Source organism: Terrapene carolina, unplaced genomic scaffold (genome assembly GCF_002925995.2).
Source record: "Terrapene carolina triunguis isolate 2854851 unplaced genomic scaffold, T_m_triunguis-2.0 Scaffold69, whole genome shotgun sequence".
Classification (NCBI taxonomy): Eukaryota; Metazoa; Chordata; order Testudines; family Emydidae; genus Terrapene; species Terrapene triunguis.
The window spans coordinates 64,885,993-64,902,053 of NW_020664420.1; the positions used below are offsets into that span (position 1 = coordinate 64,885,993).

At 40.2% G+C, this 16,061-nt stretch overlaps 1 protein-coding gene across 3 annotated transcripts in view; it reads right to left on the reverse strand.

The window, feature by feature from the left end:
* Positions 1-16,061, reverse strand: part of SEMA6A (semaphorin 6A) — a 144,961-nt gene that overhangs the window by 58,662 nt on the left and 70,238 nt on the right. For all 3 annotated transcript variants that reach the window (XM_024208780.2, XM_024208778.3, XM_024208776.3), the window contains exons 5-11: positions 14,500-14,562; positions 13,557-13,658; positions 9,651-9,741; positions 6,422-6,541; positions 5,175-5,263; positions 4,092-4,309; positions 335-466 (exon numbers count right to left, since the gene is read on the reverse strand). In XM_024208780.2, coding sequence (XP_024064548.1) covers positions 335-466; positions 4,092-4,309; positions 5,175-5,263; positions 6,422-6,541; positions 9,651-9,741; positions 13,557-13,658; positions 14,500-14,562 — 815 coding nt within the window. The remainder of the gene's footprint in view (positions 1-334; positions 467-4,091; positions 4,310-5,174; positions 5,264-6,421; positions 6,542-9,650; positions 9,742-13,556; positions 13,659-14,499; positions 14,563-16,061) is intronic.

The window sequence follows — 16,061 nt, forward strand, 5'->3', positions numbered from 1 at the left end:
TTATTTCCTCCTACTTGGCACATTAAGTTATATTTGTTATGTTACCCCCGAATGGTGCCATTCATTTCCTGACAATGTGTAACTTATACCATCTTAAGCAACCCCTGATTTTGATCTAATGTGTATGATCCTGATCTGACCTGTATTAAAGCTGATTTCAATGGACTACTACTGATACACCACCATAACTTAGATCAGAATCAGGCTGAATTCCTATTTCAGTTAAAATATGCATTTCCCATTACATCTGTATCTCACATTGCTGCTCAGTCTAACATGTTGTATTGTGTGCACCAAGACACAATCCATTACTACACAGCATATGAATGCATACCTGGGTTTGGGCACTCGCTCATCAGGAACTGGTGTCCACGTAGAATCTGGAGACTTTTGTTCTTTGAATCGCCCAGTAAATACATTGGCAATGTCAAGCATGTCATAGGCACAGACTGCAGAGCCAGGGATGCTGCAACGTGACATTTCCCAGAAATTGTTACTCATTATGCAGTTATGCATAAAATTTTGACTGAAAAATATGGTGCATAGAAGTTTTCCTGTCACAGGCTACTTAGTCCTGAACTTTATAACCTCCGGGTATTGACAGTAAAAGGCTGCTCCATGCAAAAGTTTGAAATGTACCAATGGGTAGTCAGTTTCAAAAGCCTCTAAAGAAAGAATGAATTTCAATAATCTTGAAGAGGGAAAGAATCTGGGAAACTCTGCTTGCCATTGGTGATGTATGAAGAGTAACAGGCTATTCATTTAGTGCCCAGTACTTGGAAAGTCAAGTTCCTGTAATTCATAATACACTCAGTACTGATTCTCACAGTTCTTGCTGTGCCCCCAAAATACAATCTAGAGATAATTCAGAAGTTGGAGCTGATGCATCTCTCTGTGCTGAAAGATCCCATTAAGACTGAGAGTTGAACAGTATCACAACATCCTTTCAGGTTCAGATCTCCATCAGGTTTTCCTGTACATTTCTAACTGACTTCCTATACACAGTTAACTCAATCAACTGTAAAGAGTTTGCAGAAACAAACACAGTGTTGCTTATAGCCACTAAAAATTTCAATTAGGATTTTGATTATTTGCATGTAACCGGATAGTAACCATGTCCAAATATAATTACATTCTTATATAAACACTATTGGAAGGGCTTAGAGGTTTCCCCTGGTCAATGACTTTAAGTTATGAATTATTCATTTATCTACCTTTATTGTTTACACATGAACTCTTGCATTTGTGTCTGACTTCCGCTGCTTGATTTTGATCAGATAAATACTGAGCACCAGCTGGCCAAGAGTTGTAATCAGGCTTTTGGCTAGTGGACTATAATACACCACAGAAGACACCTTGTTCCTTGGCCTTTGAAAGTGGGAACAAAACTATGGGGGGGGGGATACCACAAGACTTAGAAGGGAACGTAAATTGATATGAAAATAGTTTTATAAATATTAATGAGAGTTTGTCATTTTAATTTCAAAATGCAACATCCAGAGGGCTAGTAAATGAAACAGAAATAGGGGAACCTCACTAGCCCTGTTTGAAACAAAGGGAGGTGGTTAGCTCTCCAAAGGCTGGGCTGTCTCATGGAAGGAGACCTAGTGCAAAGGTTGCTAATGTGAGTCCACATTCTGAAACATTTTAAAGAGAGAGAGCCAAGTTCATCTTGGTGTAACTTTGATGGAGTTATACCAGGGTGACTTTGGTCCTGAGAGTCTAACTGAGGGTGCCTGGAATATCTAGGGCTCAATCCTGAAAGGTGAAGAGCAATTCCTGCACGTGCTGAGCACCTTCAAGTCCCATTGGAGATGGAGGAGTTCAGCACTTTATAAGATTAAGCCCCTAACGAAGGGCGAAAAGCAATTTAACAGCAGGAGGTTTGGTATGGAGAACAAAAACACCTGCAGAGTTCAACTCCACACTCCCTGCATAGTGAAGAGATCCCCGTGGAGGTGGATATGGGCAGGCCAAAGGTCTGGCTATTGAGGATTGCAGCAGGTGGATCCACTTAGCACAGTGGGGGAACAGCAAGCCAAATCCAATATTCCCCATAACCCAGTAGGAGCTGGACCCAGACCCCTGGCCTACTTCTAGGCAGGGATTGATGACTCCCTTCTTATTAGCCCCTTCTAGTTCCTGTGAACAAAGACATTTTACAAGGCCCTGCTCAATGGATCAGAAATTAGCTTTAGCCACTCCATGCATAGACCTGTTGTTGCAGTGTCTCCAGCCGCAATGTACATCCTCCCATCCCCTGCAAAAAAGACTTTGCCCACAGGAATAATACTTCACATATTATATGATGGTTTCCACGTCTTAAATTCTCATAGATTATTTCCCAGAGCCCTCCAAACCTCCCCAACATGCTATAAAATCTCCAGGGCCCAGTGGTGGGCGGGGCTTGGGACTCTGGGCTTCAGCTGCTGGGCTGGGGGGACGGGAGGACTCAGAGCTTCTGCCCTGCAGCAGGGTAGTAGGTCTAGCGGTTCTGCCCTGCAGGGTGGCAGGGCTCCGGGCTTCAGCTGCGAGGAGGTGGGTCTCGGGGCTGACGGTTGCAGTAGTAGACATCTTAATGATTACTAACAGCACAGCATGGAAAACCCTGGAAAACTTTCAATTTAGAGGCAATTCTGATGATATAGCCCACTTTCTGGTGCATTCTTTTGATTTTTTATTAATTATTATTTTATTTAGGTGATTTGCATGAAAACAGAATCATCTGCTCCTGTTGCTTAGTTTTTATTTGAAGTCATGTCCTGCATTTGGGGCATAATCATTCCATTGCAGCTACTCTAATTTTGTTGTCAGAAGCAGTAATTATACATTGGAGGCCTGCGCTTGCTCCCATTTGAAATCAGTGGGAGTTTTGTCATTGACCTCAGAGGGGTCACCCTTTGACTGTAGGTGGGAATTGTACGGCAAGAGCAGATGAACTCCAGCAATAAAGTTCATGTTGCAGCCCCAGTGTCCCTTGTAATATAGAACAGGGGAAAAGAAACAGACCCTCTGGGGCCCTGCAGGAATTTTTCTTTAATTAGAACATTTTTTAACTTTTCCTGAGACCTCAGTAATTAGATGCAGTTACATGTTTTAATAACTTTCCAAGCAGCATGTTATAATATACACTGGTAACAAATTCTAAACAGATGTCATGGAAAGCCTTTATATGCTGAACTATAAAATGCAGGTGTTAGAACAACGGGTCCCATTATTATTTATTGTTTGTGTTGTGGCAGTGCCGTTACCAAGAACAGGCCTCTATTGTGCTAGGTTCTGTACAAACACACAGGAAGACATGTCTATGCACAGAGGGGATCCTGCACCCATGAAATGGGAGAGTTCCCCTCACTTGGCATGCCAGCTGTTTTCCTCTCAGAATCCCTTTAATGGAGCATCATGGGGTTACAGCTCCATTGGCTTAGAAGGGCCAGGAAGGTGGCAAGCTAGATCTGGAGTCTTCCAGTTTCTCCCCTACAAACTCATGGTGAGAGCTATAGCGATTAACACAAGATGAGGATGTGTTAACTTCCACTACTATCCTGTCCACACTTTGGAGCCCTTTTCTGTGAATGTGTGGGCAGCCAGGTCGAGACCTTAAGAGATCAGCTGTTCCAGAAGACAGACTGCCAGGTGCTAGCAGGAGTTGGTGGGGTAAGGCGGTAGGGTGGAGGCAAGGGACATCTGTATGTATCTTGAAGAACCCAGGGCTTCTTCTAGGGATCTGGGAGGGGCAAACCACACTCTGCCAATAGAAGAATGAGTAGGAAACTCTGCAAGTTGGACATTGCAGAGTTTTCTGTCCCCTATCTAAAATTATTCCAGCATAAAGGAAAATGTGCCTAACATATGTGATCATGTAGCACATGATTTAAAACTCATCTCAAGCATCAGTCATATAATGTAATAAACAATACTAGAGTATTTAAAATTGGAAAAATGGGTGCCCATATGTGCATGCTAAATAAAACTTATATTTTAATAGCTACTGCTTCTTGTAGTTTTAAAGTGTAAGAAGAAACTGCAATGAAAAGGCAAAACACATGGTACGTATTAAGCACAAACCAAAAAGCTACTGCATTGGTTACCTGTTATAAGGGGTGGAGAAGGTTGCCAAGACAATATCATGGCCATTGATATGGATAACATCCGTAACAGCCTGCAGTATGTTAAAATAGAAGTGTGAATCGCCAGGAACTGAGCAGTTCAGGCGAGCCTTAAGAAAGGAAGTCCACTGTTTTTCCAGAACTCTCTGAGATCCTCCCATGTCATTCTTGCAAACCTGAGCCACTCTTGGGAAAACTACCTGCAGCGAAGGAAAAAAAATAGAGAAAATGAAATATTTCTTTGATCAGAGAAACTTTATTAAAAAAAAAATAGAAATGACACAGCGAGGTGCTTAATTTAATCCCATGTTTCCATAATCTGTGACAAATAACAAACAGAGGAAAATTCAGCTTTGGAAGAGTGTGCTATAAAAGATAAGGCTGAGGCATTTAATACCCAGCCATAAATCCTCAAGGAGATCAGTTCTCAGCCCATATAAACTCATTTCCATACAGACTGCTTAGCTTTCTATTTCCCCAAACAAAAGCACTTTATATTCACAATCCCTGCAACCCACGCTGCCAGCCTCTGGGTCTTGTATCTTCGGCACTCAAAACTATGCAAACCTCGCTGGGCTTGTATTCATACCCTGCACCTTTGTGACCCTTGTCAGCTTTTCTGTCTGGTTAGTTGGAAGTCTATTGTGGAAATATCAAAAAATTTTATTCAGTAAGTGTTCAATTGTTCTTTACAATAAGTCAAAGAACAAAATTCCTCCCTTGTTTACTTAGTGCTCCTGACTCTCATCTCCTAAATACAGCTGCCTCTTTAAAGTAAAAATTTTAACTATTATCTGATACGATGAATTAAATGAATTTGCCATTTACTTTGCAGAGTTAGGAAAATAAAAGAGCTTCCAGCACATATTGCCACCATCACGTTGTGTATCCAGACAGTGCAATGTTTCACTCCAACCAACCTTTTGGCTCGAGCAGTAGGATCCTCTCAAAACGATGACCTTGTCATTGTGATTTATGGTTCTCATTTCAAGGTCATTCCTAACAGCACTGGTCCAAGAGCAGTTTTTTCTGAATATTACAAAGAATCGAAGGCAATTCTATTACCTTTCCCATACTGTTGTACTCCACTGCTATTTCCCGAAAGAAGAAGTAGATGTAGTCGCCATAATCTACCGCTTGGACAAAGTATGGCTCTGTAAACAGACAACACATTCTGTCTATGTGTACACCATATATAAAATAAAAATGAATCAAAGGCACAGATAAGAGCAAAACATATCATTGCATACCCAAAGAGACAAACTTTTTTGGAGGGGGGCAGAGCTCTGTTTTCAGCCCTTTCACCCAGACCATGGCTTATCAGACAGGAAACAATTCATTTTGGATGGATGTAGTGGCTGAAGGCAACTCTGTGGAGAACCAATGCAAGGCAATTACGCACTTGCATGCATGCCACTGAAATGACCCCCCTTTGGATTTCTGCAGGAGAATTAGGAAAGGTGAAGATAGTGACACTTTCAAATATGGGCATGGGTAGCTGGTGCAAGGGTAGATCCTTATGGCCAAAACCTCACACGTGGAGAGAATAGCAAACCATGCAATCTGCTGTTCCCTAGACTTAGTGATAGCAGTAGCACATATGGACTAGCTCCATGGGTACCTGGTATTAACACACATATACACACACACACTGGGCTAATGCTTTCTTCCCTCAACCCCATTCTGTTTCAGCATTTTTGCATGCAAGCCAAGCCCTTATACCTGAGCTTGGCTCACTGTCTCACTGCCATTCATGATGCGTTTGTGAGGGTAAGCAGTAACTTTCTTAACAGTGAAGGTATTTACAAATTGCCTAATTCAACAGCAAAGCCATACAGCACCTAAAATGAAGGCTTTGTGTCATATCCCCAGAATTTTATTTATATCGATGAATCATAACGTTGCAGAACAAATTCTCTGTATCTCATAAAACCCTGATTGTTACCTACCACAATCCTAGGAAAGGAGTTGGTTCAGGCACAGCCCAAGAACATTGGTCTCCTCTCCCAGCCCTCAAAATTTCATCTTTTTTACACAATAGCTATGAAATGAAAGATTCAGGCTTGGAAAGTTGGATGTAATGTATTTTACTGTGGTGGTACTTGTAGTTTCTTTTAGTATCCAGTAACGGGGAGGGTAGGTGGGAAGGGAAGAAGGGGAAGGAAGGAAGGAAATCAGAGTAGGTAAAAGATGTAATTTAGTTTCTTCTATCTGACAGAAAACATTGCTGAAATGAAACTGCAGCGAGGTCTGTCAGCAATCCAAGACTCTCATCAGAGATGCATCTCCCTTTTTTTCGTTTGTGTACTCACCTTTTAACCATTTTGAGTCATGTTTGACTGTCCGCAGGGTTGGGCTGTCTCCAAGGCTCCGGTAAATGACTGCATCTATTGCAAGGAAGTCAGTCACTGTGGCAGAATACAGCTTTCCCTCTTGGGGAGTGGGAAAGAAAAAGAAAAAAAATGGGAGGAAGGAGAAATAATGTAATTATTTTCCTTCATCAATCAAATGAGATGGGACAAATGAAATCATCTCAATCTCTTTGGAACGAAAATTCTGAGTGGGTAACTGGAATCACAGGCAGACTGAAATGTTCCTCATTTTAAAAATGAAATGGCAATTTCAGAAGGATGCACTGGAAAAAGGGCATTCCTAGAAAATGTCCTCTGTTTTACTAGATTAGATAAATTGGGACTGGAATGCCCGGCTTCATTGTGGACACCACTACCACAGTACCATAGGTAATCTAATGTGACTGGAACGATGGGTGGAAAAGATGGGGTTGTTCCTAGCAAAATAAATGGATATGAGGGAGACCAAGAGAACTGCTAGTTTTTAAACAAGTTTGTCAAACTATGTACTTCTGGAGAGCATTGTTCCTTGATTTTGTTATGTTAGCTAATTGACACTTAGTATTTCTTCTTTTTTTGTCTTTAATGTGCAAAAAGCTCTGCTCCTTTAAGAGCTCTAGCACAAAAATTATCAGTGTATGGCATGGCAAAGCAAATATATAACTGTGAAGAGACTGATGAAGGCTCCCTATCCTTTTAGATATCTGATCTATGCTTAGGCATCTTTAAATCTTAAAGAGCATAAGAGGAGGAAAGCTAAGAATGTGCTGTAAACAGGGCACAGCAAGGACAAGAGAGTAAGGCAAAACATCACAAGTTAAAGGAAAGCACTGACAAAGTTTAATTTGATAGTAATTGCAAAATCTGGTCATTGTACCATAGGGCTATTTTAGGTTATAAGAAATGTCTTTCACCCATGATAATTCACAGTAACACAAACAATAGAACATTATGCAGCTCCAATAACTCAAATCTCAGTTGTGTCTAAATGAAGTGGGTATGGGCTGCACCCACCTCATTGGGAGCTATAATGGGTATTAAGCTAGAACTTATCCACGCTGGATATATGATAAAGTGGGTGCCCCCTTGTTCAGAGGTTTCTGAACCCTTTTGGCCTATATCTCTGCTTATTTCCAGCTAACAGCAGCAGACAGCATTTCATTTCCCTTCAAGGTTTAAAAAACAGATCAAATCTTTTCATTACCAGGGCAGTAATCTTACTTCTGTACCACGCAACTCCTATCAGATTTTGGCTGTTTAAAAATAGGTCTACTTTCTTAGGCAAAAATAAATAAGTGTTTTAAAAGCAGACACTAAACCAATAAAAAGGCTGAACTTTTCAGCTGTGGATGTCAGAGCTCAACATTAATATAATCACTCTCCTTCCTGCCACATCCCAGTAGGTCTTGTGACAATCACACTTCACACACACTAGCTACAATAGCTGCAAGAAGAGTCATATACACATAAGCACATCCTACAGATTAAAGTCAGCTGGGCTAGCTCCCTAAACTGCTGGTTACTACAAAAGCTTTTCCCAGGGGATCAGACTTTATAACCTATCAAACACAGAATGCTTTTACTAAAGTTGGGCGAGTTTACTTGATCCATTCTGTAACAATTTATTTGACAAACTTTACCTCTTATACTGAAAGGCAATAGTCCTGATACACAGAACCTCATTAGTCAAGTGACTAATTTGTGATAACTTGCACTGTGTCTTGCTCCTAGGAACATATCTAAAATGAGGGTACTGTAAGAATGTGTGATATGTGCCTATGACATGGGAATGGTGCCTAATATACAGCAGCTGCTTATATAATACACTTATATTAGTGGATGCTGTTTCTTTAAAATCCTCTTCCTCTGGAAGCATTTAACTTCTTTTGGATTAAAAAAGAGAAGTCAGTAAAAAGAAGGTCACTCCCCAACATCCAGAAAAATCTCTCTAGTTTTGTCCTTACTATAATTAATGAACTATTCATTAGTATTTTTAAATTAGATGGAGCCATTAATTTATACTAAGCTGAGTGAGGGCACGCTGCATCCTACTAGAGAATCTCTCCTTTGTAAAAGATACCATGTCAGTTCAGACACTGTAGGTGGTACTATGTCTTTTTGGTTACAGCAATGATCTCCACTCAATAGTGGCTGATCTGTTTATAAACTGCTACACTCTCAAGTGAATTTCTAACATGTTTTCTAACAAATAGTTAGTCATTATTTTCTATGTAATAGCAAGATACCTGCTCAAAAAACAGGAGTAATGTTATCCTAGGTTGCCAACACGCTTTACCATCTATTTTACAGCCAAACCTGAGATGTGGTCACCAGAGTTCATAGTAATAGAAGTGCAAAAATGAAACAATATAATCAGAAATCTATAAAAGGGAAGAAGTACCAAAATATCATTTTATAACCAATGGCCCAAATTAAAACCATTAATATGCACTCACTTTTTAAATTACTGTGAGAAACAATAGTTAACTGCATTCTGTTACATGCAGCATAAATCATCATTAAAACAAAAGATTTCTCTCCTTCCCCTGCCACAGCTGGGAATGATCTGTCAAGATGTTTCTACTCAAAAAAAAAAAAAAAAAAAAGAGCCAGCACTTCTGCTTTCCTTGTTGATGCAGAGGAGTGCACTCACAGATATTTTTAAACATCTCTGAACTGACCTTCATTATGAAGGGTACCTTAGTTTTAACCAAATACAGGACTATAGCCTGCTCCCACTAAAGTCATTATGAGTTTTGTCCTTGGCTTTCATAGAAGCGGTCAGTATTTCTGTCTCACACTGATCTGGCATTATATTATCTCACTTCTTTTACCACGAATCCAGTAAACATGAATCAGGAAATGAGGCTTTAGACAATGTTGATTATGGTACTGAAGTTAATACAGCAGCTTGTGAAGTTTCCTGCACTAATGATTCTTGTGGCCCCTATTTTGAGTCATTATTCACTTACTGTGCCACATTTTAAATGAGACCTGAAGAAGAGCTCCGTGTAAGCTCGAAAGCTTGTCTCTCTCACTAATAGAAGTTTGTCCAATAAAAGGTATTACCTCACCCATCTTGTCTCTCACATTTTAAAAGTGTCATTTTGTATGGGAGGGATATTGTATAATGGCAAGCAAGACCTGGAAGAAGGGAAGGAATGGGTTAGTCTCACTTTTCCTTATTTACCTGCGAACAGTGCAACATTGGCATGTTTTGCATCATAGGGGCACCTGGCCATTCCACTGAACTCATCTCCTAGGAACTCCAGTGTCTCCATCTGAAAAAAAAAATGGAATCTCTTCAGAATAAAAAAATTAAACTTATTACCCAGGACAAAACCTATGATACTATTCATTTCATAGCAGGGAAGAAGTTCCTTTTTGTAGCAGTGGTTTTGGCTATGAGTTAAGAACAGTGCAAAATTATAGCATTGCATAAAATCAATCTATGAAAGAGTATCCAGTAAGTCAGACATCCTTTAAAGCTTCTCGTTCTTACCCCCATTACATTTTACAAAAGTATTCAGCTGATATTTTCTCTGTACATGGGTTTCCTGTTGAACTGTAATGGGCTATGCGGTCTGTGATTCTGGAAAATATTCAGATGTTATCCTCAAAATGATGCAACAGAAGTACTATTATCCAGAGCAATAGCCTGCAACCCATACAAGTGAGAGGAAAAGCACAAGGTAATTTTGTATGTGTGCATTTTTTCTCCCTCTTAAGCTGGGGCACTATCTGGGGTAGTCAAAACTGTGCTATTCTCTTTTCTGATTTGCATGTTGGAAAGGACCACTTTCCAGGTGTTACTGGGCCTGTGTCATATAGCAACTCTCTTACCATCAAGCAAGAATTAATCTGTGCGGTAGTTCTAAAATCTTAGGCTTAAGTGTAACCCCTAGGAAATTAATTCACCACCAGGTACAGGTAATTATACAAATAACCAGCTCAACCTCATGCAGAAGTTCAAGGGTTTTTAGTAAACTACACGTAAAGGTGCAGATCCCACATGTTTAAGACTCATATATTATAGTTGGCAAGATTAATCAGCAGTGTAGCCCACAGAGCTAGCTTAGCATTTTATTTTACTTTTCAGTAATGCAAGGAACCTACAGGCCTGTATCCTGTAAGACATTGGCATAAGTAAGTTAGAATAAGTAAAATAGGCCCATGCCCCTAAGCATAGATAAAATGGACTGACAGTTACCCTAGATTTTGGGGAAGTGGGAATAGCTTGCTCAAGAGAGGGAGTTGGTACATAATACCAGGCAAATGCAGGAATACTGAACCGATACTGGGCCTGGATATTTTAGGATACAATTGTTGGCAGATGTCTAATCACCAACTTGCTTGAGCAATAGGTGACGTATATGATAAAGAGGTAAATGGCATTAATATGTTAACCTATAGGATAAATGCATCCCAATATTATGAGGATGAGGAAGTTAGATTTGGACATGGAAGGCTGAGCATCAGAGTGAATATCTGTGAGAGTGCCCAGGTCCTATAATAGGCTAAGCCACCATGTAGCAGGGGCTAGCTTTCCATCCTTTAGCTCTTCATTGTTATCTACCACTGACCATTATCCTGGCATGCCAGGGACAGGGCTCGTCCTTTGTCTCTCACCCCCAGAGCCCCAAGGAAGGGTTGAGTATAAGAATGTGAGCATATGCAGGGAATGACACCTGTATTACAGTAATACAGTAATAATACTGTATTACAGCTATTTGTTTATGTGGTTTGGAGTTTTTTGTCTTTACTGATTGTTTTAATAAAGATAGCAAAGGCTTTGCTTTATTCTCAGTGTGAGTGTCTTTGCCATTCACCCTGAGGTACCCTACAAGATATTGAACTTGTCAGTTTTAATTCTGTGGAGCCTGATTCTGGGACGAGAACACTATTATCCCCCCTCCAGCTCATTCATTAGTATTAATTGGCAATCAATACAATTATTATTAACCATTCAAAAGGATCAGGCTACATCAATAACTTGTATGTTGGGGTAAAATCCTTCTAACATATTTAACTCACTTCAACAGTACACACTGTATAAATCAAATGCAGAGTTCAGAATCATAGACCATGAAAAATAATCCATCTAGCACCATCAAGCTACCCCAATCAACTTTAAGCTCATATGTTATGAAACCTAATTCATTCAATGGATGATTTGTCATCATTTGTTTTCTGTCATGTATCTTTTCTGTCAAGACCTTCTGAAGGGAATCAGTTGTGTTTACTCTAGGATGGGAAAGCATTTAAAGTGATGGTGAAAGCAAATGAGCTATGCTCCAGAGCTCCTTCCCTCTGCAAGGAGCACAACATTCCAGGGTCATCTGTACTTTCACTTTACAGTGCTGAGGGATGGCCTTATCTTCAGTTTGGCATATCTCAAGTGCCCTGGTGCCATCTGTAATCCCTGAAATACAGTCAGGGAAAGTCAGTGCAGGTGTCAGAGTGACCTTCTGTAGGCCCCAAGAGACATCACCGTGCAGGCTCTCAGAGCATAGCAACAGCTGAGGGAATCAGCATGGGCCATATATCATGGGGAATGAAACATCTGCAGAAAGGATCCTCACATTAGGATGCCAAGAAAATCCGTATTTGTACTAAAAAATAGCTTTCCGGCAAGGGGACTCCTAGGAATTTGTTAGCAGCATTAATTGTACTGAGCACTAAGCAATGACAAACAGAAAACTAAACTTAGGACTGGAAACAGGAAACCTGGCAACATGATGTGGATGGGAGGTTGGGGATAAGGGAAGGGGAAAAAAGAGAGATTTTTTTTTAACCAGACCGGTTGTTCTAATTTCAGTACTCCTCATATCAGGTATCTGCACTATATAATTAACACAGAGCTATAGAGAAGACTGTGCTGCTGCTCTGCACATGTGTTGATGTACCTTCCAGGCTAAAGCCATTGCAGGGGCTAAACCAGCATGGCAGAGGAAGGATGGTGAGAAGTAGGGTAATACTGTGTATCACTGCTGTAGTTGCTTTCCTGGCAGTTGATATCTTCAGTTTGTTTTCAGGACACTTCTTACAATAATCCTGGACCTGATCCTGTACCTTGAAGTAAAGGGAGGTTTGCCATTGACTACTATATGAGCAGGAGTAGGCTTTTTATCAGTAGTAACTGAATCTTCTCCCTCTCCAAAGAAAGGTTAGAAATGCACCTTGTGACAAAGGCAGATTCTAAAAGAGTACACTGCTCTTAGGCTGAATACTAAGGCCCTGATCTAACTCCCATTAAAGCAATTGGAAAACTCCTATTGATTTCAGTGGGGTCTGGATCAGGGCCTAAAACCCTACTCCTCAGACAATGGACAAAGGTTGAATAAATGGGCTTTGCATGAATGCAGAAACACTGGCACATAATTGGGCTAAGGGAAGGAATCTTCAGCTCTAACATGTGGTTTATTAGCAGGGCAGATGGGCAGTTGTTTAATGCAGCCTGCTCCTAATCTCTATATGATGTTTTGACCTTGTAGATACCCCATTTCTTTTCCCCCTCTGCATTTCCCTGTAGCAGTCTACTGCTGAAATCACTTTCACAGAATGAAGAAGTGTGTAGAGTCCTGCACAGGTTCCCTACTAATTGGGTCCCCAAATACCAATGCAGCAAAAAATGCATAGTTTCCACTATGCTAAGCCCCTAAGTGTCTAGGCTAGTATCTTTGGGATTGGGCACAACACAACAGCCAGATTCAAAATGGTTTATGGATGAGAAATCCTCAGCATGAGGCCTGTACTTTGAGATGTGTCAGTAGTAAACTTTTTACTTAAGAAGGTTCAGGGGACTAGCCCATGTTTTTGCAGTGAGCTGTAAGTTATTGTTCAAGACAACTGAGAAGGATAAGATCAAGTAGCAATATACTTTTATGTGTAGAGGTTGCAAAGAGGTGTCTATATCAATCCAGGCAAATCGTAGAAACCCAATCAAGATTCCACATATAGAATGCTGAAGAAGTCAAACAAGTGAGGATAAACTATGTAATGTTGAATGATACATTTTATGCTGCCAACCACACAGTCAAAATAAATAGTTAAATTTCTCAGCGCACAGCTGCAATCTCCTAAACATAACACCTACCTTATAGTTCCTGCAAGAAGGGTTGAAGGCATTTGTTCCACAGATAAACAAGGTATCATCATTTCTTTTCAGGAGGACTTTAATAAAATTATGACACTCATCCTGAAGAAAAATAATAAAAAGTATTTTACCCAATATATTACAAATGTTTGGCTTTATTCTTGTGCCATGATCTTTCATTGTCAGGGCTAAAATGAAGCTGGCTAGTAGCCACTGTGACATTCTGGGCTTTAGTTTCACAATTTTTTAACTGACAGTGAACAAGACAATGAATTTTCATTCCATTTGTTTCAACACAGTTGCTAGGAACTGAGGACATTTTATTTACATTACAGTTCAGACTTCATTATTGTTCATGAATTTTGTTTGAACTTTGTTGCTTTAATCAAGACTGAGGACCTTTCGGATATATTGCTGTAATACAGTAGTAACACTAATTTATTCAGTGCAGTGCACTAAAGTAAAACTGATGGAAATCAGGTCCAGAAACTCTGGGCCTGATTGTGAGCTGACTAATGTTAGTCAGTGTTTGCACTAGTGTAAAATTAGGGTGAGATCAGAATCAGTTCTTCTGCATCTACAAACACACACTTTGTATTATGGCTTTTTATGAGCTCTTCAGTTAACTCCCAATGGAGAATGGACAACAGTGTTTAGCTATAGGAGGCAGCATTAAGCAATGTCAGTACACTTAGCACTGTGTCCATAATTCCCACTGCTTCTAAGTATTTCATGATGTTACTGCAGCTGCTGTCGTAATGTTTCATCACATTAAAAGCAAACTATTTTTGCAAATTAAAGACTTCAGTAAGTTGATGGAAAAAGCAATTACTAGCAAAGAAGTGAATGGCATGATCCATTCCACATGACAGAGAGCAGTCTGAGATAATAGTTAAGAAACTAAACTAAAGTGGCAGCTGCAGGAGAAATGAAAATTGCCTACCTTATGTTTTCCCTTCATTCTGCATGTGTCTACATCAGCCTGTCTAGATTTCCATGTCAGTTTCTGCAAGGATCAAGAAAGAAATCAATTAGAGCCCAAAGGTTGTTGCATTTGATTTCAGAAGTAAGAGTTCCCTAGGGGAGACTAGCTGCTGAACATATATTTATTGAAAGCTTTCTGCACCCTTTCTCCATGATTAATTCACCATAACAATGAAAGATCAGTGATGTAGAACATTCACTTAATTTTCTGTTGCTATCTATTCATTAAACTAGAAACCCATCTCACCTTCTAAAGCCTGCAAACATGTGAACTTAGTAATTTGCCAATTTTTAAAAATATATGCACTTTTAAAAAAGACTTTTCTTTTCTCATCATTTCTTTTAATTTGATGTTGTTTTGCAAAGCAAATTGTTGCAAATGGACTATAAACTCATTAGTTATCAAGCCAAAGCATACGCATTGGCACAGTCCAGTTCAGATGAGCAAAGAAATCCAATTCAGGTTATTCTCCTTACTTCACATTAGCTAATAGACTCAGATATCCTCTAGCTATCAAAGTACTACAGGTTTTATTTTCTAACATTGTTTCCCTGGAACAGTTATAGGTAAATCCCATATTGGATTTTCATTCCTCTATGAACCGAAATCTAGATACACCATGTTATGAAGTTATGTTAAACTTGCCAAGTAGCTGAGTTATAGAGTTTAAAGCCAGAAGGGACTACCAAATCATTTAATCTGACTACTTGTATATCACAGGCCACCAATACCACCCAGCATCTGCACACTAACCCAACAACTGAAATTAAAGCAAAGTATTTTGCTTTACAGCCCACAGGAGACTAGACTATTATGTGCCAGAGGCAGAGAATGGGAGGTGCACCAATGCCTGAGGCCCCATGACAGGGCAGGGAATTAAGTGTGATACACCTGGGTGATCCCTGCAGGTTGCCCACAACTTCCATGGCGAGGAAGGCAAAAAAGATCATGGACAATCTGACCTGGGGGAAAATTCCTTCCCGACCCTACATATTGCCATCAATTAGGCCCTGAATTGAGTGTATTAGATTTGAATAATTATAGTAAAACTTCATTAAAAAGTCCCTAGCTTAAAATACTAACACTCTTATAACAATAATCATGGCTTTGACCTGACAGCTCCATTTAATGAATTGAGTTAGTGCTCATTCATTAACAGTCCTTCACTAACACATTTTTCATGGATGTAAGCATGAGCGGTGGGTATAATAGGCTGGGGAAGGCTGTGGTTCCTGAAACAGCCCATGTGGCCTTGCCCATGCTCCACCCCGAGGTCCCTTCCCACTTGCCCTTCCCCTTTGATGGGAGCTCTGGGCTTCAGCGGGGGAAGGAGGGTGGGGCCTCAGGCAGAAGGGGTGGGCTGGGCCGGGGGCTAGCCTCCCCGAGCCCGGGATTCACCCACTGCCCATGGATGTAACACTAGTTTTTCTTTCCTCTGCTGCTCTGTGACCTCATTTTAGTATGAGTATCATGTCATAAACTCATCTATGGCATCATTCATGGATTTAACATGCCCATTT